This window comes from Strongylocentrotus purpuratus, unplaced genomic scaffold, assembly GCF_000002235.5.
Source record: "Strongylocentrotus purpuratus isolate Spur 01 unplaced genomic scaffold, Spur_5.0 spur5_scaffold_18, whole genome shotgun sequence".
Lineage (NCBI taxonomy): Eukaryota > Metazoa > Echinodermata > Echinoidea > Camarodonta > Strongylocentrotidae > Strongylocentrotus > Strongylocentrotus purpuratus.
Window position 1 is genome coordinate 10,801,869 of NW_022145603.1, and position 27,380 is coordinate 10,829,248.

Here is a 27,380-nt window from a genome sequence, read left to right on the forward strand (position 1 = left end):
TTTCATTCATTTTACAAAGTTTCAGCTCTCAAGAATCAGACTCGAATCGGTAAGTGTAACCATTTAACACAAACTTTAAACTACTTTTACATCTACTTTAGATGTAAGGGTGATAAAAATTGATGGAATACTGTTTACAGGATATGAATTATGATTGTGTTTGGTGTGTGGATGAGACAGGAAAAGATTAATTGCAGTGGTGTTTGTCTTCTCTCGTCGAGTTAGATCTAGGCTATACAACTGCGCTCGGGCTATAGCCTGTGGACGGCGCGGCGCGGCCACAGGCTAGGCACAGCTAGCTAGCTAGCTAGCCGAGCTCAGCTCCAATTCCGTGCGCGGGCTCTGCCTTGGCTTTGCCACTTGACTTAGTTGTAGATCTACTGTTGCAAGCCTGTATTTTTATTTTGTGTGACTGATTGTTTGTCTGTGCATAACACAGAGTCAATTATACAATTTCTAGAGTGTACGCATAGATCGACTTTACTTTGTTTTTTCCGTGGGTGTGTATTTACTGGGGTGTCTGATCGCGCACCCGATGTTGTGTGAAATCTTTCCCATAGAGATTGCACGCATCCCTATGCAGTCTACGTGCTTTGCGCGACCATGCAAAATTGGTCAATTTTTTTTTCTTCTTCAAGTCGAGATTCAAACCTAAGTTTATTCTTTGTGATCCTGAAGGTGATACTCAATAAATGAGGTGTCATATGAAAGAGCAGGTGAATCTCCATAGACTATTTCCAAAGGGGCTGCATCTCAGAATTCTAAAAATAGATCTAGAGGTCTAGATCTAGATCTAGACTAGCCTAGACCTATCTTGGTCAAAACGGCGATTTAAACATTGTCATTGAGTGATTTCAAGTTCGGTGTTGAAAGCTGGTGTTGGTGTTGTGAGAACACCAACACCAGCCACAACACCGAACTTGAAATCAGGCTGGTGTTGGGATTGACCTCGGGAAATATGACGTATTTCCGGTAGTCTGTGTTGAGGGCTGGTGTTGAATGTCCTCTGCTGAACCGAGTATCGCGGTTGGTGTTGACGATTTAGGCCATGTAAAATTGATTACATGTTGATCGTCCGGATTTTTTGAAAAAGAGGAGGAGGGTGTACCATGTTATTTGATATTTGATATTTCAAAATGGCCGCTCAAAATGGTCGCTCGGTACATTTTCCCCGACAGTCGAGGCTATTTTTTTTCGAGATGGCCGCCGACAATTTTTTTTTTTTTAAATCAGAAATAGAGCCATTTTAGCAGTGTTTTTCATGTTTTTTTTCTTTCAAAAAAAAAAAAAAAAAAAAAAAAAAAAAAAAAAAAAAAAAAAAAAAAAAAAAAAAAAAATAAAATAACAAATAACAAAAAATAGGAGGCGGCCCCCAAAAAGGAAGCGGGCGGGGACGATCAACATGAAATCAATTTTACATGGCCTTACGTGTAATTTTCCCATTCACCAACACCAGCCCCTAGGGATTGGGAAATTCATGATTTCAAGTTCGGTGCTGGTGTTGGTGTTGCAGTAACTATGCAGGTAACTATGCGGACATCTGGCACGAATCTCACGATCATGCCAAGGTAAAAATCCATTTTAAAGTCAAAACAGAAGGAAATCCTGGGAGCTACATAGGTCTAGATCTATGTATTTCAAGAGAAATGATATTTTATCTATTGATTTTTTAATATGACTTTACATTTGATATTCGACATGGTGTTATTTATTGGAATTTCTGAATGGATTATGCTTTTATCGCAACACTTTTCGCCTGTAGAGTAGGACGTCACTCGGCGCTGAGGCTGGTGTTGAGCTATCGATAACGCGCACGCGTGATCGGTATCGTCCTTCTAAACTGACCGTCGGTGTTGGAGCTCGGTTCAGCAGCCTTTCCAAGCTCTCAACACCAACACCAACACTGAACACCGTACTTGAAATCACTCATTGTGTTCTGTCTATCTCCAAGGTTTGCCACTTTTGAGATATTCAGCCCCGATTGATGAGTAGTCCCAGTCCTAAGGAATATATCTATGCGCTTATTTTTTCGCTAGCCCCCAGGGATCACAAAGTGCCCTTTTGTGCCCTTTCCAATTCTTCCTATTTGCTATTCTACTAGCATAATCTAGACTCTACTGGTAATTTTAATAATTAAATTTTAACTACTGCATTATAAAATCCTCAAATGTTGGGTTGGGTGATCCACGTATTACTATTTACTTTCTCCTCAGACAGTTTTAGAGAATAAGATGGCTCTCCCTTCTTGCTGGATGATACTTATAGATAGTAAATGAGTACATTAAGTACATCCCTCCCCCTTCCTCCTTTCCCCCTGAATGTTATATTGTACTTGTATAACCTAGCCCTAGGCTATAGTATAGCCCTTAGGGTACCTTAGGTAACCATTAGGAGCCAGAGCATATAACACCGAGTTCCTATAGGACATATATTTATTCAGATGGTCATATACTTAACATACTTAACATATTAAATTGGTTTTTGACATTTGGACATTATTTTTGATGTTCTTTTGGAAAATGAAGACAAAATTGAGAAATTCTAAAAATAGATTTTTTTTTATGACGTCACACTTCACCACTCTAGATCTATAGGGTCTGTGACTGTACGTCACCTTTAGCTTTATGCCTTTTATTGATTTCGTCTCAATGGCAAAAATGACAAGCATCAACTTAATGATCAAACAGTTATCTGTACAGAAACAGATCCTTCAACCCAGCTGCAACTGTTCTCTGGAACTCACTTCCTTCTTATCTGAGAGAGTTAGATTCCATAGCTCAATTCAAAACACAGCTGAAAACGTATATGTTTATCAATTGAGCTGTTTTTTATGTAACTTATATTCATTGTCGCACCTTGATTGAAATTTTACGGATATTATTTCATGTATTGTTTATTTGCATTATTATAAATATTGCTTAAGCTGATGGACTGATCTAAGTAAGATGTGTAACTACTCTTGTGTTTACTCTCAGTTTTTTTCTTCATTCGTGCAGAATCATGGCAACAGCTACTTCCATGCGACCGAAGACAAAAACTGGCCAGGTAAGTTGTCTATTTCTTTTGTATTCTTCAACTTGAAACATTGATGAATCTGTCCAATAACATCCTTCATAGCCTACTCAGTCTACATTACATACATTTAAGTGCTAATGAATAGAAAACGTCTTCAAACAGCATCTAAGAATTACCACATTTTTTAGGGGAAAACAATAATTTTAAGTTTGTTAATTGCGTAATGTTGGAATGGTAGAAAGAGAGAATTAAGAAAAATGATGATGAGTTTCATGTACACATTTACAGTTGTAGGCAGAACTATTTCAAAGTATAGAATCTCTGTCCATACATTAAAAGGTATAGAGCAGTTCTGGTCATGCGATTGCATCATGAAAGAAACGTTGTGGAATCAATCAGGATAGGTCGATCATCTAGCATATAAGTATTAGTGTGGACTGCAAGGTTCTGGAATCATCAAAATGATAAGAAATTCGGCTTAGTCTTGGTAAAGTTACAAGCACTGTACACAGAAAGATGTATATTGGACTACCCTAGATCTATCCAGTCCGGATAGATATTGTATTTTACCAAATATATCAATTAGTAGGCCTGGCCTTTACCTTTAATTTAACAAGGGGGGGGGGGGGGGGGGTAATGGATAATGATAGTTGATATAACAAGACCAGGGGGGTGTTTCACAAAGAATCTAAGTTGAACTTATCTCTAAGTTGGACTTAACAGTTATGGAAAGCTGTTAGCATCTTTAAAAATATTTTGTAAAAGTTATTTCAAAAGGCATAAAAAGTTAATTCAAATCATTATTATTTTCTATCATCAAGGAGATTTCATGTTCTTGATGTGGAATTTATGAAAAGTCTAAAATACTTTGAATTTTTGCTTTTGAATATGTTTATTTTAAGGCTACAAATGGCTCTCCATAACTCTTAAGTCCAACTTAGAGTTAAGTTAGACTTAAGATCTTTGTGAAACACCCCCAGCATAGAGAGCTATCTTGTTTTCTTTTCCTTTTTTTCATCCACAGTGGTCGGCCATCTTCCCTCCAGACCAAGTGACCCAGCAGCAGTCGGCCGTCTTTGTGAAGAAGCTCCTGGCTGTGGCAGTTTCAACTGTGACCTACTTACGGACCATCTTCCCTGAACATGCATTCGGCGACAGATCTCTTGAAGGTAAAAAGGGATAAGTGTACATATGTCTTAAAGAGGAAATCCACCTTGATATTAAACTGGTTTTAATAACAGCCAAAAAACAAGAAAACACATAAGTGAAAGTTTTAGAAAAGTCTAATTAAAAATATGAAAGTTATTACATTTTTGAAGTAGTGAAACATAAATTGATCATGCCAGCTCCTCTCCAATTTTCTCTGTACAGAATATTAATAAACTTTCATTGTCTTAAATGTAGATGACGAATAGATTTGTTTTATACAAGCCTCGTTCTACTGGTCTGTTGACTTTGTTTGGGGATAAATATGATTTCTCAATGGTTCTGGTAGTCACTCAAGTAAATTCATGTGTGATTTACTAAATAAACGAGCAATTATATAGTATTAATGACTGCTATGAGAGACATAGTTGTTTTTATAACTTTTATATACTGAAAAGGGTCATAGAATACATGTGCGACTTACCAATCATGGTAATCAAGTTTGTTTACGCTATCAAGACCTAGTCTTAATAGGGTATCTGATCGTGTACCACTTAAGTTTGTGTGCTCAAATCCTTCCCATTGAGATTGCAGGCATTTACGTAAAATGCCCAAACTGGTCAATAGTCTTTTGAAAAGTGCCCTAGATTTCTAAAGTGAGGTATATAATATTGTTTATGCAACAGATCTAAACCTGAAGATTTTGAAAGATGACAGTGCATGTCCAGGAGCCTGCCAAGTCATCAAATGGATGAAAGGGGCCTTTGATGCACTTGACAAAAGATATGTAAGTACACCTGTAAAAGATATGCAACTACTGGTAAAAGATATGTAAGTACCGGTAAAAGATATGCAAGTACCTGTAAAACAAGTACCTGTAAAAAGATATGTAAGTGCCTGTAAAACAAGTACCTGTAAAAAGATATGTAAGTACCTGTAAAACAAGTACCTGTAAAAAGATATGTAAGTACCTGTAAAGATAAGTACTGTAATAATTAAAAACAATATGATACAAACTAACAAGTAGAAACAGATGGATAACACAATCATGTTATTACTCAATAATGCCCTTATCTAGTGGCAATATTTTTAAGCTGGAGCAAATGATCTACCGTCAAAACAGTACAGTGAAAACAAATATGTTTCATGGTCAATGACAATGATGATTTCTTTGTGTTTTTTTGTAATTTTTCTGCTCTTCTCTCTCTCCCCTTGTTTGTCTCCCACTTTCTCTCAATTACTCATTCTTTCACTCTTTAATCCAGCTCCGTGCCATGATCATTGGGGTAAGTTAGTAATGTCAGTCCTAGAAAAAAGAAATTTTTGTGGAATTACTTTACTATAATCATCAAATTTAGGATTATCATTATAGCTCAAGAAATATCAGAAAAGGATGAACATTGACATTTTCTGTGACTATCCAAATAGCAGTTATATAGTGCGCATGACTGATGGGGGAATTATAATGTATTAAATTCTTGTTATCGTTGCTCATAGTGCTAGTGGTGCATGTTCATTGAAATTCCAAGCCCAAAACGTGGTTAAACATAGCATCACACGATATTGTTTTTAATAATTATCAATACTTGATAACACTTTTCACATTACATGATGGCTACCACTTATACAATATCATAATGATTTTTAAAAGCTATGTTTAAGGATTTGCGTCTTTTTACTTGACCTGCAACGACCATTGATCAGGGCCCCTATTCAATTCAATACTTAAGTACAAAATTTAAGCTTTTTACTTAGTATTTGGCTTAGATAAAATACTTACCCAATTTTGGTATTCAATTCAAACTTTTGGCTAAGTATTTTATGCTAAATTTAAGACAGCTCCCTACCAGACTTAAGCCAATTATTTGGAGGCATATGGTTTTCTTACGCAGAATTATAACCTGCTCGCAATTATATCAGCGCATTTATTGCAATGCATTAATTGCGCATTACTTTTGATTGACCGTGTGATGTCACAATGCTTGTCAGTAAGTATTTTACTTAGATTTTGTCTTACGTAAATATAAGTCTAGATTTGAATACAACATAAATAAATTACTAATAAATAGCCATTTACTTAGTAAATTTCTTACTTATGCTAAGTATTGAATTGAATACCAGCCCTGGGCTATTCTCATTATTTTTTTCCTTTTCTTTGTATTTCTATGTCATAATGTCTTTTTTACTTTATTGCTGAAGTATCTTGGTCTGAAAACATGCCATGAATTGCTAGCTGTTACACACGTGTGTACTGTCAATACATGCGTGTTGTGCATGACTTTGTACTTCATTCAAATCATCTGTTTCATCTTCTAATTTTTCAACAACAGATGTATACAGACCCAAGCGACCCTAATGTGAGTATAAACTGAAGCCAGCTGGGCCGTTTAATCAAAATGCATACAATGGGATGTTATGAAATAACATGCTTTTAATAATCATATGAATATTTGCATGTACAGTGTGTGTGCTGGCAATTAGGCCTCTTTACGTTATGGAGAACATTTATATTTCATCGGCAAAATCATGAATGAGAAACCAATGTTCATTTTACATAGGGGTCTTCTATAAGGCTGTCATTGCATTACATTCCTGATATTAGATTTACTGATGTATTTAAAGCTTTCAGCCGTGATACTTTTGTTCTTGTTCTCTGAAACTAAACCCTTTAATCACTGGAATGGGATTTCCTGTATTATAAGTCTATGGAAATGATAGAGTTCAGTTTTTGATGGTGTACATGTATCTCCTCATTTCAAAGATGAATAATATACCACATATATATTTGATAAAAATGTGCGTAAGAGCAGTACTTAGAGAAAATAAATATAACTACAATAAATGATCATGATGATAATGATTACAATAGAACAAGAAAAAATGAAAAAAGTGAAGATTAAAGGAATAGCTAAATAATGTTTTAATGAGGAAGAAGTTTGAGAAAATGAATAACAATTATGAGTACAGTGTGTCTAACTTTCTGTCTTGATTTCTTGTATTGTCTGTTATTGCTGGTGCAAAGCATATTTCAACATTTTTGGACAAGAATGAATAAATCATCAAATTATTATTGTAATCCCTTCTTTGTCTTCCAGACTGCCATGGAGACCTACACTTTCAAGTTCACCTATTCCAAGAATGGACCAGATGTCGATATTTACAGGTCAGTCAAGTTTTCAATAAGAACATTTGATGAAATGTCATGATAAACTGCTTAATTAGTGCTGCTGCAAAGTTTGATGATGTTATACCGGTTTACATGTCTTTAGGTTAAGTAACATGCGGATCAGTAAATAATCAAAGGTGCCAATATTGCGTCCAGAGCAGCCTCAGCTGTGTTATTGATTTGTTCACCCTTTGAAAACTATCTTGAGGACCCCCCCCCCCCCCCCCCCCATGAACAGCTACCTCTTTCATTTCGTTCAACCTAGGGGGTTGATTTCCAGGGGGTAGGGGGGGGGGGTGTGTCTGGGGCTGTTGTAAAAGGTAGTTTTTCCCTATTCCGTTACTTGATATAACTGAATATTCATTTTTTACTTGATATAACTGAATATTCATGTTTACTTGATATTAAATATTCTTTTTCATTCTAATGTTTATAGGAATGAAGAGAAGATTACAGGAGCGCATACAGAGGCCCAGACAAAGAGAGCAACCCTCCAGCTCCTCAGGACCATCCTAGTTCTGACCCAGTCTCTTAAGCTCCTCCCAGATGATGTCATGATGACCATGAAACTACTCTACTATGATGATGGTATGTATTATAATCCTGTTCATACCAGTTCAAACCAGTATATTCCAGTTCAATCCAATCCTTGAAATTTTTTGGTATAGCACATTTCCCAGAAAGGTGAGATTTACTTGATCACAATCACTCTACTATGATGATGGTATGTATTATAATTTAGTTCAACCCAGTTCAACCCAGTTCGATCCCGTTCAGTCCAGTTCGATCCAGTTCAATCCAATCCTCAAAAGTATATGGTATAGCACATTTCCCAGAAAGATGAGATTTAATTCATCGCAATAGTGAGCCATTTACACCAAGCCCAGGGGCCTGTTTCATAAAACTTTTATCTATAACAAATCCTAAATTTCTGTGACATATTTGCTCTCAGCCAATCACATGCCATGATTTCAGTAGCTTATAACAGTAGCTTGGAACTTGTTATTGATATCAAGTTTTATGAAACAGGGCCCAGGTGTAAGTGGGTAGCTTGTTGGATGTTTATGTCTTTGTGTAAAAAAACAAAAAAACAAAACGTCTACCTGGAATGCTCTCAGTGCAAGGGAGATGGTGCACTGTAAAGTTTTAAAATGTTTCTGAATCCATCGATACTACTGTAAGTACTTTGGTCAGTTTATTGTAACTGGTTAGCTGCTACAGTCAAATCTTTCTAGCGACCGCCCAAGGGAAACTCAAAAAGTGGTCAATGTAGACAGGTGGTCTTTGTAAACAGGTTCCATTAGTACATGTTTCAATGAGAAACTAGTTTCAAGGGAAACCAAAAAACTTTGTCTTTGTAGACGGGGTGTCTTTGTAGACAGGTGGTCATTGGAGCAGGTTTGACTGTATCATGACAAACTGATGTTTTGATTTACAGAAGAATGTTTTGAATATCATCCCTACAGGCCGGGCTCTCGATCAATTGGGCAAAAAGAATTTCCATTTTCGGTTTAATAAAATTTGGAGTGGACTTTAAAAGATTATTATTATTATTATTACAGTGACGCCAATGGACTATGAACCTCCAGGTTTCCAGGCATCAGACAGCGATGCTTTCAATTACGATGATGAACCTATCAACCTCAGAGTAGGAGAAGTCACAACTGTAAGTATGGTTTCTTTCTCTTGTGTTTGTTTTGGAGCTAATCTGAGAAAGCGAGTTGGCCAAGTCAGGCTGTCAAACCAAAGATCGTCTATAAAAGCCCCTCTGCACTAGTTTAACCAGGAGGGATAAGACCTCCCTGTGTGGTCACTGATAGGTGGTTATCGCATCAAATCAGCTCTCATTTAACATAAGAAAAAGGGGACCATGGGAGATCAATGGTCATCGAATAGGCATTGTTTGCTATTTAGAGGGCACAAGTAGCTATAAGTAGTGCAGTAGGGCATTAAAGATACTTCTTTAAACCATTTCCTCTTTGAATGCAAATCCATTACCAGAATTACAGGGTGTATGTGGCCGTGGTAATCAATTCAAATATATTCACATCCTTTCATTGAATGTTGTAATTGCTCCTCGTGTATACTGAAACCACTCTTTCGCCTAATTCACCATGAAAATACAGTCAAGTAAACATATTACAAATACTGTAGATGAATATGTCAGTTGTGGTATCATGAAATAAAATAATACTTTTACATCTAACTGAGATAGCAATTCTTTTAAGTTTACATCTTACTAAGATAGCAACTTGTTTAGGTTTGCATCTTATTTAAATATATCAACTCTTTAAAGTTTATATTACTTATATAGCAACTCTTTTAAGTTTACATCTTATTAAGAAAGCATCTTAGTATTAAAGATAGCAGCTCTTTAAAGTTTATATCTAACTAAGATAGTAACTCCTCTAAGTATACATCTTACTACATTTCAATAAAGTATAATAGAATTATAGGAACTTGTCTTTTGTTTGTTTGTTTGTTTTTTGCCTGATAATATATTAATTTGTTGTCTTTTTTTCCCCTCACTTTCAGCCCTTCCACACGTAAGTAGAATTTCTTTTTTTGAGGACGATTAGGAAATTAAAAAAAAAAAAAATTCTAATGCTCTGATAGATGACATATACTACATACACATTTATTAACACATTTAAGAAATACTATTATGTACAATAAAAAAAGATGGTTGGGACAATTTGAGGCTTATCTTAAATAGTATTATCATATGTATGTACCAAATTGATTGGAAATTTAATAATGACACACCTTAAAATCACTGTTTCCTTTGTTTTACATGTACAGTTCAAAGCTAAATCATTCATACCCTTAACAATTTTTGTAATTGTTTAGGTATGTGAAAGATTCATTTGTTCTTATTCATGTTTCTTGACAATGATACACATTAAAGCTTACATCTTTAATATTCAACAAAACCATAAATCAACCACTCCACCTTTCATTCCTGAGTTACAAAAAAAAAAAAAAAAAAAAAAACACATCAAATTTACAAGGGGTACAAATAATTTAGTTGTGAATTGTATTTGTCTACCCTATTATCAAATTCCATTTCATTTTTCTCTCCTTCCAAAAAAGGGTTAAACTGAGGATCACCACTGACAAGAGGCAGTTTGACATGAAGCCAACAGGAGAAGAAGAAGGGGTAGAAGAAGAGGAGGAGGCAGAGAAGGAGATGGATAGTCAAGAAATGAAGGATCAACAAGAACCAGACATGGAGGATACAGAAAGGGAGAAGGTAATTTATTTCATTTCATTTCAATCATTTGTTTTCACGTCATGATAAAAACAAAGTTATACAATCTTCAATACAAACATATATGTTATTTAAACATATTTGTGGCTTACACCCAGTAAATAAGATTGATTGATCGATCTGTATTGAAAAACTAGTCAGAAAAAATCTTGGAACCAGCTGGACTTGAACCTGCATCTACTTCTTGCCGGGCAGCGACTCTACCACCAGGCCATCACTGCATGGTCCATGGCACAGTCACGATGAACTAGAAACAAATACCCAAGCTCTCCTCATTCATTCTGACTTATTAATATACAAATAATGAATGGCTATGAGTTCAATAGTGCGAATATTTTCATGAGTTGAAAGATTAACGTTCTATTCAACGAGGCGTCAGCCGAGTTGAATAGAACGTTAATCTTTAAACGAATGAAAATATTCGCACTATTGAACGAATGAAAAACATTCATTATTTGTTTTATACAACATCTAGATTCTAAGTAGATATTTGTCATTTGGTTGGAGGATATTATACTTTATAGGGTACTCACATTTTAATATTCAGATGCAGTTTTTTTCCTTCATCAAAATTCAACAGTTAAAACGTCTCAAACAGTTAAACTCGGAGAAAAGACAAAATTCCAACAGTTAAACTCGAAGAAAAGTCAAAATTCCAAACATTGTCTAACACAAACGTATGTACATGAAGAACACTGATCGTCTAGGCCCTAGATCTATTTATTGTAAAAGGTGACAGGTCCATGGAAGTGGAAGTGCTGCACCGAAGAAGATGACATTGCATTGTGAATATTGAAATTGGGCTCACTCAGGACCAACTGCTCTTGCGAATTTGTAAGGAGCTTTTCTAGAAGATTGTCCAAACAGTCCAACACTGGAGCTGGCTCTGGAGCGCGTTCTGGAACGGGTCCTGGAGCGGGTTCTGGAGCGGGTCCTGGAGCGGGTCCTGGAGCTGGTTCTGGAGCGGGTTCTGGACCATTTTCATTCATCTGGCCTGCCAACGCTGCACTCATGAGCTTCTTTTTTTTGTTGCTTGTGCGGGAGTAGTGTTTCAAAGACGATTCTGCACGATGTCCAGTAACCGACATGATGTGACGATTAGGAAAACCTGCTTCATCCAGCAATGTGCAAGTCGTTGCTCGCAAACTGTGGTTTGTGTACATGTAGGAACACTCGGCCTTTTCTGAGATCTTCTTCATTTTGTTTCCCAGTGTATTGATCCCAAGTGGTGCATTCATATACCATGGGGATCCATCTACTGGTGCTTCAGGTTTTGGACGCTGCCACATGTTTTCTTGCTTTGGGTTCAAAACCTCTTTGAAGGCAAGAAAAGATGAAACAGGGCACCGACTTGAGCCAGGAATTTCGTACATATATCCACTGCATTCTTCATCTTCGTTTTCCCTCCTAGATTTGGTCATGGTATCGCAATGGACAATATACCGCAGATTCTGCTCATCGACTTCAACTTGAAAGTCAGAAACTTTCATACTGTGCAGATTTTCCCTCCCACGATTGGCAAGATATACCATAATGTCGATAAATACCTTGTTTTGCAGCCTTTGAGGTGTCGTTACATCAAGCGAGTCAAATATTTTCGCCATATCTTCTTCACTTACTGCCTTCTTGTGTTTCACCACTCCTTTGCCATTCTGCTTGAGCTTAACCAACATGGCTTTGTATGTTACACAACTCTTCTTGAATACATCGCTTTGGCAGATTTTGATATCCTTGGTAGCTTCAAAGTGACGGTTCAGTCCATAGCGAATTGCGTGCATTGACTTTTTTGTATACAGTTCTCCTGTAGTACCTTTGCGCAGAGCACCGTAAAATCGTGATAAAAACTGGTCTAGCTCAGCATTATCGTAAGCTTCCACTGCGGCCAAAGTTGTACCTGTACACTCCGCGAATGCTTCAAGACGACGGACGGCATATTGGATCAGTTTCTTAGTGTTTAAAGAGTCCGCAGAACTAACTAATTCCTCAAGTTGATCATCGTTTAGCAACACAAAATTGCTGTTTAAATCGGCCGCCATGATAACCAAGGTCACGATCGTCTGCGCTACTTGTGAACGTAAACGTACTGCGCGCACTGATCTCTACGGAAAAATCTTTTTCCGTAGAGATCAGTGACTGCGCGTCAAAGGTTGTGCGCGTGCTGCAGTGCAACGTCACGATCGCATATAACCAAAAATGCACGGCGCATATAACCAAAAATGCGTGACCGTGCAATATACCATCTATTGAATATCATGTGACCAACAATCCTCCAATCAAATGACAAGGATCCACGTAGGTGTTGTATAATATTCATTATTCCGCCATAGGACAATAACAATAAAATTACATATACGGTATGTAATGAGAAATCATGAAAAGGAACATAATGGCTTATTAAAAATGATCTTTCTCTTCTTCTTTATAATTGGTATACCAGTATCCATCAATCAGTGTTTACCCAATAAGGGGTGTTGTCAGTCACCAGGAGTGGACCTCATTTTCATGACACGCCCTAGCATTCTCATCATTATATCAATCCTCTTGATATGAAGGCAAGCTGAAGTATTTTCTAGTAGGACACATGTTCGCTGCTTCAGACACCTTTGCAAACACAGGCACATTAGTTGGTAATTTAGCCAGGTCTGGTGTCAGCGAATTACATTGCTTCAGACACCTTTGCGCACACAGGCACATTAATTGGTAACTTAACCAGGTCTGGTGTCAGCGAATTACATTGCAATATATACACATGGACACTGACTACTATCTATCTATCTAAGTATCTTCTCCCGGTTTGGAGGTTGATTACAACATCTCTCCATTTCACTCTATCTTCTGCCATTTTGGTGCACTCTTGCAGTTTTAGTCCACTCCAGTTCTTGACATTTTCTTCCCAGTTGATTCAGGGTCTCCCTCTAGGTCTACTTCCTTCCTCTCTTCCTTCCAATACATCCTTTAAGAGGCTTTGGTGCCTTTTAACATGACTAAAGTATTTGATTTTTCTCTCCTTAACTAATCCTACTAGTGCAATTTGTTTACGCCCTGCCATGTGCAATATCTCTTTGTTTGTTTTCATTCATTTCCAGGATATTTTCATCATTCTTCTGTAAATCCACATTTCAAAAGATGTTATTCTATTTTGTTATATATTTTTTTTTTTACTACTATGTGGCTTTAATCAAAATCTCAATCTAGATCTGTGTTGATGAAGAGAAGTCTGGCATGAAAGACGGTCCCAAGACGGCAGAGGATGTCCCAGATAGCAGTCCTAACGTACCAGGTAACATTTGAAAACTATCTCAAAAATTTGGAATAAATGTAAATATTCTTCAAAGCAAGTTCTATACCTTATCGTGTTGCGGTAAGAAGTTATTATTCAATTCTAATAGAGACTAACAACATCATAATGCATCTTGATTGGTGATCAAAGAATTTTTTCTAGAGTGTTGAAGTTCTCAACTCTTTAGGTTGTCTGTGGAAAGTGTTGTATAGAAATCATGATAAGATTATAATAGGGACTATTATGATGTTACCATAGTATTTTTATACGCAATGGTGTTTTTGCCTAACGTTTTTGCACCTCTCTAAAAGCTGTTTAATTGTACGTCAAAGCTTGAATAGCATGTATCTCTCCAGAAAATCAGATTAATGTAATCATTAAAAAAACAAAAAAACTAAACATAATAGTAGAGTGTTATTAAACAGCCAGACATAAATGTAATATCACTCTTTTTAAAATTTGGGGATTCACAGAGAGATGTTAATAGTAATAATTTCCCTTTGAAAAATCAATTGTGTTATCTGTAATGGCATAGCATATCTACTAACCATCTCTATTATGAAGGAATAAAAATAATAATATTTAGCTTTTATATAGCGCTTAATACAAATGTCTCTAAGCGCTTCTATTTGGGCCTTTAAACTGTAGGTTTGAACTCTAGATTTCTCTCTTTTACTGAAAAACTTCTGTGTAAGGAGTGTAAAAAATAGACTTTATTTCTTATTATGCCTTGAGAGATTTCTAATATTTGAAAGGTTTGCATACCAGGGGGGTGTTTCACAAAGACTAAGATTGACTCTTAGTTGGACTTAACTATGGCGGGCCATTCATGACTTGTTGCTCGCATTGTTGTTCTTGCAAGGGACATCACAAATCTACAGAATTCACAATTTGTTATACTTTATTATTGAAGGAAAAAATATTATCCAAAGATCATAATTTCTAAGGTTTTTATATCCACTAATTTTACATCTGATTCAAGACTTTTTAAGGGCATAAATCACCTGCCATAGTTCAAGTCCAACTGTAAGTTGATCTTAGTCTTTGTGAAACACCCCCTGGTTTATATTCTTTATCACAGGAGCTATTGATGAGGCTTCACAAAGCAGCAAGACTGGTGAGGAGGAAGAGGAGGTCCATGAAGAGGCCGTTCCACAATGCCCCTGTGGATGCAATGAGGTAAAGAAGGGATACCAGTCCCTCTCATATATTGTTCAGTTGATCTGGATTTGATGTTTGTATTCTCATTAGAATTCAATATTATAATAGAATACATTATACTTTAAGTGATGAAGAAAATTTAAAGACTCCTTTTATTCATTACAAAATTGATGAAATTTTGTGTTTGTGGGGAGGGGGGGGGGGGGGGGATATAAGGCCTATACCTATACATATACCGTTTTTTGGAAGATGAAAATGTATTGAAGCATTCTAAACTAAGAAATATCAGCCCAAAGAGGGAGTTAAAAAAACAAAAAAAACTAAAGGGCATACAACATCTTTTTTGTTTGGGCCTAAGTGTAGTATAAAAATGTGTGTATACCCAATTACAAATGATGAACATACATGTACTTGTCTAATTTTATTTTAATAATTGTTATCCCTTTGCATACAGGATGATGGTCTGATGATTCAATGTGAGAAATGTCAGTACTGGCAGCATGCAGTATGCTTCATGATCCTACACGAAGATGAGGTCCCTGAGAAGCACTACTGTCACCAATGTGGAAAGGTAAGATTACCGGTATGAATCTACACAACAGCTAATACAAAGTCTTCTAATATCATTGAATGTTGATCTGTATTGTATGATGGGCAAAGATTCTTCTTGAGATTTTTAGAATAAATTAGTGGAACCCCATTGAACTAAACATGAGTTAAAACTATTATAAATAAACCTTTCTGAGAATCAACATTTTGCTTTCCCTTGTTAATTCTGTCATTTACTCTCTCTCCGTATTTCCTTCTTTCTTTCTGTCTGTCTGTCTCTCTCTATCTCTCTCTCTTTCCCTTTTCTGTCTTTTGTTTTCCTCTTTGTTCTGCTCTCTTGTTATCTCTTTCTGTATACTGGTATTTACTCATACTTGATTTCTCTAACTTATGCTGTCTCCATTTTACCATCTCACCATCTCCCCCCCCCCCCCCCCCCCCCCCCCCCCCCCCCCCCCCCCCCCCCTCTCTCTCTCTCTCTCTCTCCATCTCTCTCTTTCCCTTTTCTGTCTTTTATTTTCCTATTCATTCTGCTCTCATTATCTCTTTCTGTATATACATCTCATGCTTGATTTCTCTAACTTATGCTGTCTCCATCTCACCATCTCACTCCCTCTCCCCTCCCCCTCTCTCTCTTTCTCCATGTCACCATCTCAACCCCTCCCCTTTCTCTCTCTCTCCCTCTCTCTCTCTCTCTCTCACCCTCCTAGGTCGGTGACCCACAATGTGAACCCACCGACCCCTACCTCAACCAGATAGACTCCGCTCAAGTGAGAGCCACCTGCCTGTGGCGGCGCACACTGGAAGCAGCCAAGGACATGGACAGAGTGACCGCGCCGACCTTGGCTAAACGGCTGGGGGTGGAGACTGGCGTTGCCCAGACCCTCCTCAAGAGGCTAGAGAAGGAAGGATACTGCAGTGTGGACGCCAAGAACAAAAGGTGCGTCAAATCTGTAATGCATTTAATTTAAAGCGGGACTGCACTACTTGGGGAAAAGCGTAGTATATAACTAATAATCTATTTATCTAAGTATCTTCTCCCGGTTCGGAGGTTGAATGCAACATCTCTCCATTTCACCCTATCTTCTGCCATTCTGGTGCACTCTTGCAGTTTTAGTCCACTCCAAATAATTATAATAATGATAATAATATACAGCCAACAATGCCTAAGTGGTACCCGTTGATCCCCCATGGTTCCCTTTTTCTTATGTTAATTGAGAGCTGATTTGATGAGATAAACACCTGCCAGTGACCATGCAGGAAGGTCTATCCCTCCTGGCCAAACTAGTCCAGATATGATTTAACTTGAGGCCGCCATCCTAGTCAAGCATTGCTTATGATTGCGGTCTCTTGCACTTTTCCACAGATAGTTTTGATAATACTTTAAATCTATAATAATATGTTATAGAAATATTAAGTTCGTTATATGTTTATATGTTAATATCATTTTGACATGAAGTTATTATTGTTTGAATATTTTTTGTATTATACCTTATGTTTATATGTGATTTGTTATTCAGTTATTGCATTTTGGGAAATGTAGAAATGTAATCAAATTTAATTGTTAAATATTTAATCATAATTTGATATAATGCTCTTTCTTATCTTATCTTGATCAATATGAAATTAGTCCAACAATTATCTTTAATCCCCAATTCTTATTATCAGAAACAGCGTGACAATTTAAATGAAAAATGCTTTCAGTCTTACACGCGACCCAAGTGAAGTCACATGTGACAAACATGATTCCATATAACTCACTTTTGAGCCTTATAGGGCTGATATGAAGGTACTGCAATAAGAATTAATAATCTGCAAATTTGGATATCATCAGCTAGAACTTTTGTTTTAGGGAAAAAGAAATAAAAATAAATAAATTAAACACAAGTGAATATCAACGAAAGATGGGTATAAACAAGATTCTGGTTTACGTTTATTAACTCATATCGTGCCAAGAACACTGTTCCGTGCATGCACTGGCGTACCACGCTCACATAATCAGGTTTCTGGTTGCTTGCCATGCACACATAAACTCTCATTCACTCGTGTGCCACGTACACATTTTCGTGCATAAGTACACACACTACTTGTTTATGCCTATTGTGCGATGCGCATTGCATGCACGTGTGAAAGCTTATTGTATTTGTGTAGAGGGTTTATTGTTGTTTCGATTTTGGATTTTCTTGAGAAAATTGCGATATTTTATCATCAAATATGTCAGTTTTGATCATGGCTCCTCAGATTTTGTGTGGGAAATGAGACAACGGATTGGGTCGACAACTCACTGATAGTGCTTATTTACATTTCCAAAATTACAGATTCATGAAATGATATTGGTATCAACGGAAAGAGGGTTAAATTCCCTACCACTTGAATGCACATTTTTTTTTATATACAACATACGGATGAGAAGTTATAGTGGATCGAACATATTAACAATTTAAACTACACGTACTTGAACCGATCCTAAAATAAATTTGGCATATGAGGGATTAGTGGCTGGCACAATAGGAATTAGCACTGTGGCACTGGGGTGCATTGCATGGGGGCTGCTTAAGAGTTAATCTACTGCTGATATGAATTTGCTGCATCAGGTATGTGGTTAAATTAAAATGATTATAACAAAAACTGCATAGATTTTGCATATTTATTTAACAAAGCAAATCATGTACCTTGACACAATACACTGTAGTATGATACATCACTCATATCAGGGAAAAATGTAATATTTATTTGGGGGGGGGGGGGGCTACTTTTCAACCTTGCCTGCATGAAAATAACATTCTAAAATTTGTTTTGCATTTTAAGGGGGCTCTTTTCTGATTTTCGGGGGCTCTTTTGGGCATTTTGAGCATTTTGGGGGCTATTTCGCCCTGAGCCCCTGTGTATTTTTTCACTGACTCATATATCCGATGCTGATATGAAACTAGTGCCATAACTAATTCTTAATCATAGCATTTTCAATCTGCACAAGCCTCACACACTTCATCTTTCATCTTAAAAAGCTGTCACAAGTAAGCTGAATTAAAAACACGAAGAAAAAAATATCCAATATGATATTGGGTTCTTGTGTAGCGCTCATTTCTGTCAGACTTGACACCCCTGGTGCTCCCGATTATTACCCTGGCTTTAGCACGGCTGCCATTACGGCACTCTAGCATTTCAAGGAATTTATTCCTGCCAGGTACCCATTTACATCACCTGGACTGAGTGTGGCAAAATGTAGATCAATGTCTTGCCAAAGGACATTAATGCCGCGGCGGGACTCGAACCGCAGACTTTGTGATCCACAGTCAGGTGACATATCCACTCAACCACGACACCTCTACATTTCGTCCTTGTTTTCACGAAGTGACGGTAGTGAAAAAAAATTGCATTCACTTTGCGTTACGATTTTCCTCACTACCGTCACTTCGTGAAAACAGGGACGATTTATACATTTATGTAAGGATGAATGAAAATTACTGAAATAAGTATCTGTGAGTGGGAAATTATTAACTTCATATATATATATATATATATATATATCCATAAACAGCCAGCCACGATAAAACTATTAAAGGGAGTATGTCATGACGAGACTATGTGTCTTTCCCGTGGCCCTACTCGGGGCCAATTGGGTATAATACCACTACGGACGACGCGACCGCAGCATTCACATGCGTGCAACATACACAAAATTGAAGTGTGAGGAGAACGTCGGTCTGTTTCGCGAAGGCTGGCGCACGCCGACCCAGTTTAGCGCGCTCTGACCCAGTTAATCAAGTTCATTCGTTTACGTGCAGTTGTCCAAAAGAAGACGTAGGTAACGTTAACCAGTATTGCCCATGATACACTCCCTTTAATATGAATTGACAATACAAATTGCATTTTTGATTCAGACTGGTGAAGTTCGTCAACCAGGAGAGAATCGTGAAGCACGGTTTCCAGAAGTACCTCAGCAGACTGTCCCCCAGAGTAGAGCTTGAAGAGATGGAAGCAGAAGAGAAACACAAGAGAGTAGCTATGGAGAACAAGAAGAACAAGACGAGCCTCCAACGCAAGAAATACGTCAAAAAGTCTGAGGTATACTTACAATTGTCAGGGTTTATCATGCACTCAAGTCTGTATACCTGGGGGTTGTTTCATAATGCTGTTCGTAAAGTTATGCATGACTTTATGAACGACTTGTATATGAAGTGCCAGATAGGATGCCCAAAGTTTTTCCTGATGTTTTAACAAAGTGTGACTATATTTTCAATAACCTCAATTAAAAAATGGCAAAAAATGTACTTTGCATTAAAAATATTTGTTATTATAAGAATGTTAATCTACATCTGCACAGTTCAACTTTAGTTGATGCAGTTATTAATGATTGAGCATCCCATTTGGCTTTTCCTATTTAAGTCATTCATAAAGTCATGCGTAACTTTATAAACAGCTTTATGAAACAACCCCTTGGCTCATATTTATAAACCCTACCCATAGGAAAGTGAAAAGTATGCCGCAGACCTGCCGCAGACCTGCCGCAGATCTGCCGCAGACCTGCCGCAGACTTTTAGTCTGCGGCAAAGAGTATGCCTAAGTATGCGGCAGAAAGAAATTTTGCTGCAGACTTGCCGCATACCAGTATGCCACAGGAACAGTCTGCGGCAGATCTGCGGCAGGATGAAATTTTGCTGCAGACTTGCCGCATACTAGTATGCCACAGGAACAGTCTGCGGCAGATCTGCGGCAGGATGAAACTTTGCTCCAGACTTGCCGCATACTAGTATGCCACAGGAACAGTCTGCGGCAGATCTGCGGCAGGATGAAATTTTGCTGCAGACTTGCCGCATACTAGTATGCCACAGGAACAGTCTGCGGCAGATCTGCGGCAGGGCGAAACTTGGCTCCAGACTTGCCGCATACCAGTACGCCACAGGGACAGTCTGCGGCAGGTCTGCCACAGGAAATCCCATTAAAGTCTAATAGGGCCAATTGAAACCAATCATCTCATGCATATTCATTATTACTTTACACGTGTGACAGAAAAATACATTTATCATGATTTGTTAAGCAAATTAAGATAATGCACATCATTTTTGTGATTTCTATTTTCCTTTTGCCATTATTAACCAATAGATTATTTTGTCTGATCATGTTACAATTACAATCACGTTTAAGCAATAGATATATTAATTACTAACCAAGAAACTATGATTACTAACCAAGAAACAATATACATATTTAGTATATATATGTGTACGAGCCTGTGTCACTTTAAATGTTACTCTTGAATACACTTCAAATGATCAATGTGATGAAGTCAATACAATTGAGAATAGAATATACCTAATCGGTAATATATATATACCATTGTATATATTGGTATATATATACAATTGTATATATTGGTATTACCTAATTGGTAATATCGATTATGAAGTATCAATCAGTTTATCACTGGTTCTTCTACATGCATACTTTATTGCCACGTACTGGATATGAAAGAGTATGCGGCAGGTCTGCAGCAGGTCTATATGAGATATGAATATTCATGACGAAGAGTCTGCGGCAGGTCTGCAGCAAGTCTGCGGCAGACCTGCCGCAGACTCTTCATCATACTGAAAGAGTATGCGGCAAGTCTGCAGCAAGTCTGCCGCAGACTCTTCATCATACTGAAAGAGTATGCGGCAGGTCTGCAGCAAGTCTGCGGCAGACCTGCCGCAGACTCTTCATCATACTGAAAGAGTATGCGGCAAGTCTGCGGCAAGTCTGCGGCAAAACTAATTTGCATGTGAAAAAGATGACTGTCTGCGGCAGGTCTGCGGCAGGTCTGCGGCAAGTCTGCCGCAGGAGTATGCGGCAGGCTCATTTCTTTCCTATGGGTACTAAGCCTGGTTGACAAGTAACCATGAACTATATGTTAGTAATTATTTGACAACTAGTTTTGTAAGGTTTTATGAATATGGGCCCAGATGACTTGTGCGTGTTTTGTTTTTTGTAAATCGTAAACTGACTCTGGGAGTATTTAATTTTGCAAGTTTGCCATTCCCAACTCATGAAGAATAACTCTTAATTCTGTATTAATGAAATGGCTCATGCAATTTAATGCTAACCCACACACGTACCCTTTGCATGTATTTCAAAGTCTGTATACTAGTTTAGTAAGGATTCATGATTATGGGACCAGATGTCTTTTGCATGTTTTTTGTTGTTGTAAATTGAGTCAAATCCTCACTCTGGGAGTATTAAAAATTTGCATTTGACCATTCCCAATATGTACCATTTACATTCATTTCTAGATAAATGTACTACACTTGAAAGTTGATACTTTGAAGCAAGTCGGTGTAGTATTTTTAAATTGATTTGAATTCAAATCTGAAAATGGGTTGTAAAGTAGGCTCAGCGCAGTTTCACTGTAAGACTTGGAAAGGAATGACAGTGCAAGAGTGTACTAGGATGGCAGATAATAGAGAATTGTGGAAATATGTTGCTATCAACCTCTGGGAGAAGATACCATTTCACCCTCAAATGTTGTTTTATTTGTTTACAGTTGGAGAAGTTAACAGATCAGGCTGCGGACCTGAGTGTATCAGGGCTTAGGACCAGGTCTGGGCGCTCATCAGGACCAGGCACTCCCATGCAGGTTGAGGTAAGCCTAGACTTCAGTTCCTTTCATAGGCTATAAAGGGAACAGTGGTTGGTATCTTGATGTAGTATATGCCTCATTTTCATTTACCTGTACGTTTATTCACTCATTCAATCATTCATCCCATCCATTCATTCTTCCAGTTCGTCAGTCAGTCTGTCAGTCTGTCAGTTATTCTTTCATTCATTCACCCAAGCATTCATTATCTCTATCCTTTATTTATTCCTTCATTCTCTTATTCATTTATTTATCCAGACATCATCTACTCATTCCTTTATTGAGTCATTATTTCATTAATTAACTCATTCATTCATACATTCACGTATCTGCTTATCAAGCAAAGGATGAGCAGAAAATATAGCACTTTTTCTAAATGCAAATTGTAATTTACATCTTGTCTGGAAATATTTTACCAATAAGTTAACACTTCCTTTAACTGTATTTCCCTTTCAATATTCTCTATTAGGAATTGCCAAAACAGAAAAGGTCGAAAAAGAGAAGCGCCACTACTCTGGATGGGGTAAGTCTGAATTAAAAAAAAAAAATTCTGTTGGTATAATGTAGCTTACGAGGATAGAGTGGCATTAAACTGTGTCAGGAACAAAATGGGATTAAAGGCATCATTTAACAATGTTAAATCTAAGGTGCATGGCCCTATTATCAGTGTCTGTGATATGGTGTAAAATTGAAGCCCTAAAAAAAAAAGTAAAAATCTTTGAGTGACTGGTTTTACCATACTCATTTTCTCGTTAGGAAAACTATTTTTTTTTCTTTTTTCCAATCATAAATATCTTGATAATCAGATAGGCGTGGGATTCCTGACTGACCTAAAGGTTTATAATTATGATTGGAGCATGAGGTAAATCAAGGATTTTGTTTCACTAAATCTGAGGCAATGTTACAGAGTCACTTTATTGCATTTTGAAAGGAGAAAGATAATCTTATATCTTGTTTAATATGTTTCTATGCATACAAGTTTGTGTAAGCTATAGAACTTATTGAAATAAATGCTAGTCACACTCTTTTTTATTTATATTTTTATGCCTCCGTTACGAAGTAGCCGGAGGCATTATGTTTTCGGGTTGTCCGTCCGTACGTCCCGTTCTCGTTATCGCGTTATCTGAAGAACCGATTGATGGACTCCTGCCAAACTTTGGTCATGTATGTATCTTGCAGAGCCGATGAACTGATTAGATTTTGGGGTCACGAGGTCAAAGGTCAAAGGTCACAGGGCTCATTATGTATGCAAAAACAGCTCGTGATCGCGTTATCTGAAGAACTGATTGATGGATTCCTGCCAAACTTTGGTCATGTATGTATCTTGCAGAGCTGATGAACTGATTAGATTTTGGGGTCACGAGGTCAAAGGTCACAGGGCTCATTATGTATGCTGAAACAGCTCGTGATCGCGTTATCTCAAGAAAAGATTGATGGATTCCTCCCAAACTTAGATCATGTATGTATCTTGCAGAGCCAATGAACTGAGTAGATTCTTGGGTCATGAGGTCAAAGGTCATGGGCTCATTATGTATGCAAAAATAGCTTGTGAACGCATTCTCGTTAGAACTGACAGATGGATTACTAATTAACTCGGGACATCTTGCAGAGCCAATGAACTGAGTAGATGTTAGGGTCTTGTGGTCAAAGATCAAAGGGTCATATATGTACATGAGAAATTGCTTGTAATCACGATATTCTGAGAACCTGTTAATGGATTACAATTGAACTTGAATTTGAAAAATTTCTTCTGTTTTGGTTTGTAAAATTGCTCTATGACGGAGGCATCATTTCGACTGCGCGCAGTCAAAGTTCCATCTAGTTATTGTTGTATCTAAGTTGAGGGCTGCGGGCACATCAAGCTACTTTGCGTATTTCTGTAGCCCTCCTGCATCTAATGTATGTTAATTATGCATTCAATATATTTATTTACTTTCGTTTATTATCTGTATAAAATTATATACACTTAAAATATTGTATCAAACCATATTATGTTCATGAAAATGTATGATGAAAAAACGAAAAAAGATGCAGAAACCCAAATCAAATCAAAAAATCAAAATCAAATCAATTGTAATAATATACTTGGACTAATATGATGGACAAGTCTGCTTGATGAGCAACGGCACACATCCAAATAGTCAATTGCAAAATAGTGTGGTGTGTTTCTGTCTTCAAGAATTTTATCTAAATATTTTATCAGATTTCTCATACACTTGATAAATTGTATTGAAATTCATTAGCTCTTTACAATTCTTTTTTTTTACAAAGGCCTGTAATCTAAATAAGAAAATGATGTGAATTCTTTATTCTTTATTTGCTGCACACTGAAACCTTTAAGGGACTAACACAATTTATTGTCACTGCGTGTATCTTTCGTACACATTGTATGTGTGACAAAAATGTAATGGTAGCACTACTCTTTTGTTATAGTTAGTTGACAAAAACATACAAAGTGTTCAAACATTATTGGTTGGCATTCAACTTTGTGTGTTAATAATAATAATAAATAAAAAATATTGGGTTCTTGTATAGCACTCATATCTGTCAGACTTGACACTCAAGGCGCTCCCGATCAATCTTTATGGCTTTAGCATGGCTGCCATTACAGCGCTCTAGCATTTCAAGGAATTAAAATTCCTGCCAGGTACCCATTTACATCACCTGGGTTGAGCATTGCAAAATGATTGTCTCTTAATTCTATATAAATGTAAGTTAATTTACCCATTCTTTTTCTAATTTTATTCAACCTTTTTTCGGCAGAGACATGACTTTGATTTGGCATGCAGTCAGGAACCAGATGGGGGTCAGGAGCGAAAAAGACGCAAGTCCAGCGTCGTCAACAATCCTGTCCTTGCCTAGATGATAAACAGCAAACTTCACTATCTCTCAGGGCAAGAAAGACGTAGAACCAAGCATGTAGATATAATGATTTTGTGAAATTATCCAGCTAGCTGTGAGATATTTGACAGTCCATCCATGGACCTGTTTCAGAAAGCCTTTTGTCAACGACAAATGACAAAAATCAGTGACAAATCTGCTGATAACCAATCAGAAGCAAGGATTTCACTAGCTTATAACAACAACTGTCACTGATGACAAGTTTTGTGAAATGGGCCCAGTTTGAATAAACGTTACAGATCTTCAGTAGGGCCCTTCTTGTATTAATGGTAGACAGGTTACACATTCCTTAATCCTCATGCAATCTTGCCATTAATATACATCAGACTAATTGATTATCCAGAGGATCTTGGATTCATTCTTTGCCTGCAAGATAGACAGAGGAGTTCCATATATCTTTATAAAAACATTCTTTGAAATGATGCATGAAAGAAAATAAAGTTTTTTTGTAAATCTACCATCGCTTTATGGAAGAAAACTGACTTTATTACTATTTAATGCTGAATCACAAAATAGCCGTAACACAAACGAATGAGTTCCTAATTATCCAGACAGTGTTAGTATTAACAAGTGTGCTTGAGTAACATTTCCTCATTTTTAACAATGCCGTTCTTTCCCAGGCACTCAAAGGAGTACACATTTCAGAGTGCCATGAAATATTTTTTTGTTGGTGTAGTCATTTCTTTCCTATTCAATCGAATGGCGTTCTTAAAAGCTTGTATTTATAATTACTTTGATGCCTCAAATCAAGTCTATCCTTTACTTTGTTCTTTCTTATTTTTTGTTTGATTTATTATGAGACTGTGATCAAAGATTGTGCTCTCATCATTAAGCTGAAAGTGTTTTGAAATTCTTTATACTACTAGTTCAGATTTCTTATATTACTATTTAAAGTTTGTTTTATATTCTGTATTTCATCTTTTTTCTTGTATTAAGAGTAGGAGTTACTCACATTTTTAATGTAAATGTTGTACTTAAGTTTGTGTACGGACACAAAGACGTGTGATGTAAATATGTTCGAAGTTATCATTTGATAAAGCGATAATTATATGTAAATACAAGTTATTTATTGCAATGAAAATACCTTGCCAAATTGAAATTAGTGCTTTCACAGTGGTTGATTTTTACCTAGTTTATGAAGTAATTTAATAATATATTCATCAGATGAGCAGTATATATTTTCACAGGATTGATAATATAACTGGCAGATTATATCAAACTTTTATATCTTACTACCTTACGGCAAGCCATACATAGTTGAATAAGAGACATTCTACATAAATATGTTATTGTTCACATTCATATTTCATAAGTTGAAAAAAGGCGTATTTTAAGTAGTCATTAATTCTTTTCATATTTTTACACTTTCCATGTTTTTTCAGATGCTTGAAGTTGGCTCTGCCCACTTTTTTTCATCTTCACTTGAATATATGAAAAGAAAAAGGTTTTAAACCTGAGAACTATAATCTGTGTGCGAACTTATGTGCCTTCATATGAAAGAAGTATTGAGTATTTATTGTAAGCTAATTCTTTTAAACTTTTTGTAGCATTGTTTTATGACTTGTCAAAGTGAAGCCTAAATAAGGCTATATATGCGCATCGCACCAGGATAGAAACACCATTGAAAGAAGGCAACTTTCTGACAAACATATTCACTGTATTGCTATATATAAACAGTCATGGATTCTTTGAAAAATAAATCAAAAGGAAAAAAGGATGGGAAGGTACATAAATCACAAAATTATTAATCATATCGTTTTTATATTGCAATGATATGCTTTCATTTTTTCAATACCATGAGGTATTGTGCAAAATGTTATATTGCATGATGATGTAGTAGGTTTTTCTCATGTCCAAAGGTTTTATAGTTACAATTTGTCTATGTTCATATTCATATTTTGGTTGTTTCATATTGCTTATACCTTGAAATATTAACTTTCCAAAGTTTTGTAGTGCCAATGCACCGTTATCTTGCCATTCTGTTCTGTTTATTAATAAAGCAATACTATTTTTTTTATTCTGAAACTATTGTTGTTTGCATTTTGTCTTTTCCCGTTTCCTATAAAACTAAAAATACAATGTATTACGAATATACAAAATTATAATATTATGATTGTATATTTTTGTATCCCTCCCTCTCTCATTGTGGTAGCATAGCAAAAATGAAGTTGTTACAAAAGACGCGCCGGAACGCAAACTGCATCAATCATAATGTTATCACACGAGAGGTAGAACAACATGGTGAGGATATAGAGCTGGTAAAGTTACCATCTCTATGAAG

General features: G+C 36.7%; 1 protein-coding gene across 1 annotated transcript; it reads left to right on the top strand.

Moving 5' to 3' along the window:
* LOC100893220 (HORMA domain-containing protein 1) lies at positions 1-27,095 on the top strand. The gene is made up of 19 exons (XM_030989186.1): positions 1-49; positions 2,997-3,045; positions 4,040-4,184; positions 4,848-4,948; positions 5,427-5,447; positions 6,492-6,518; positions 7,257-7,324; positions 7,764-7,915; positions 8,890-8,993; positions 9,863-9,873; positions 10,421-10,580; positions 13,794-13,878; positions 14,960-15,057; positions 15,494-15,610; positions 16,299-16,528; positions 19,470-19,653; positions 22,106-22,204; positions 22,668-22,721; positions 24,962-27,095. Exons 2-19 carry the CDS (start codon positions 3,001-3,003, stop codon positions 25,058-25,060), a joined length of 1,800 nt encoding a protein of 599 aa, XP_030845046.1. The 5' UTR covers positions 1-49; positions 2,997-3,000; the 3' UTR covers positions 25,061-27,095.
* The last annotated feature ends 285 nt before the right edge of the window (positions 27,096-27,380 follow it).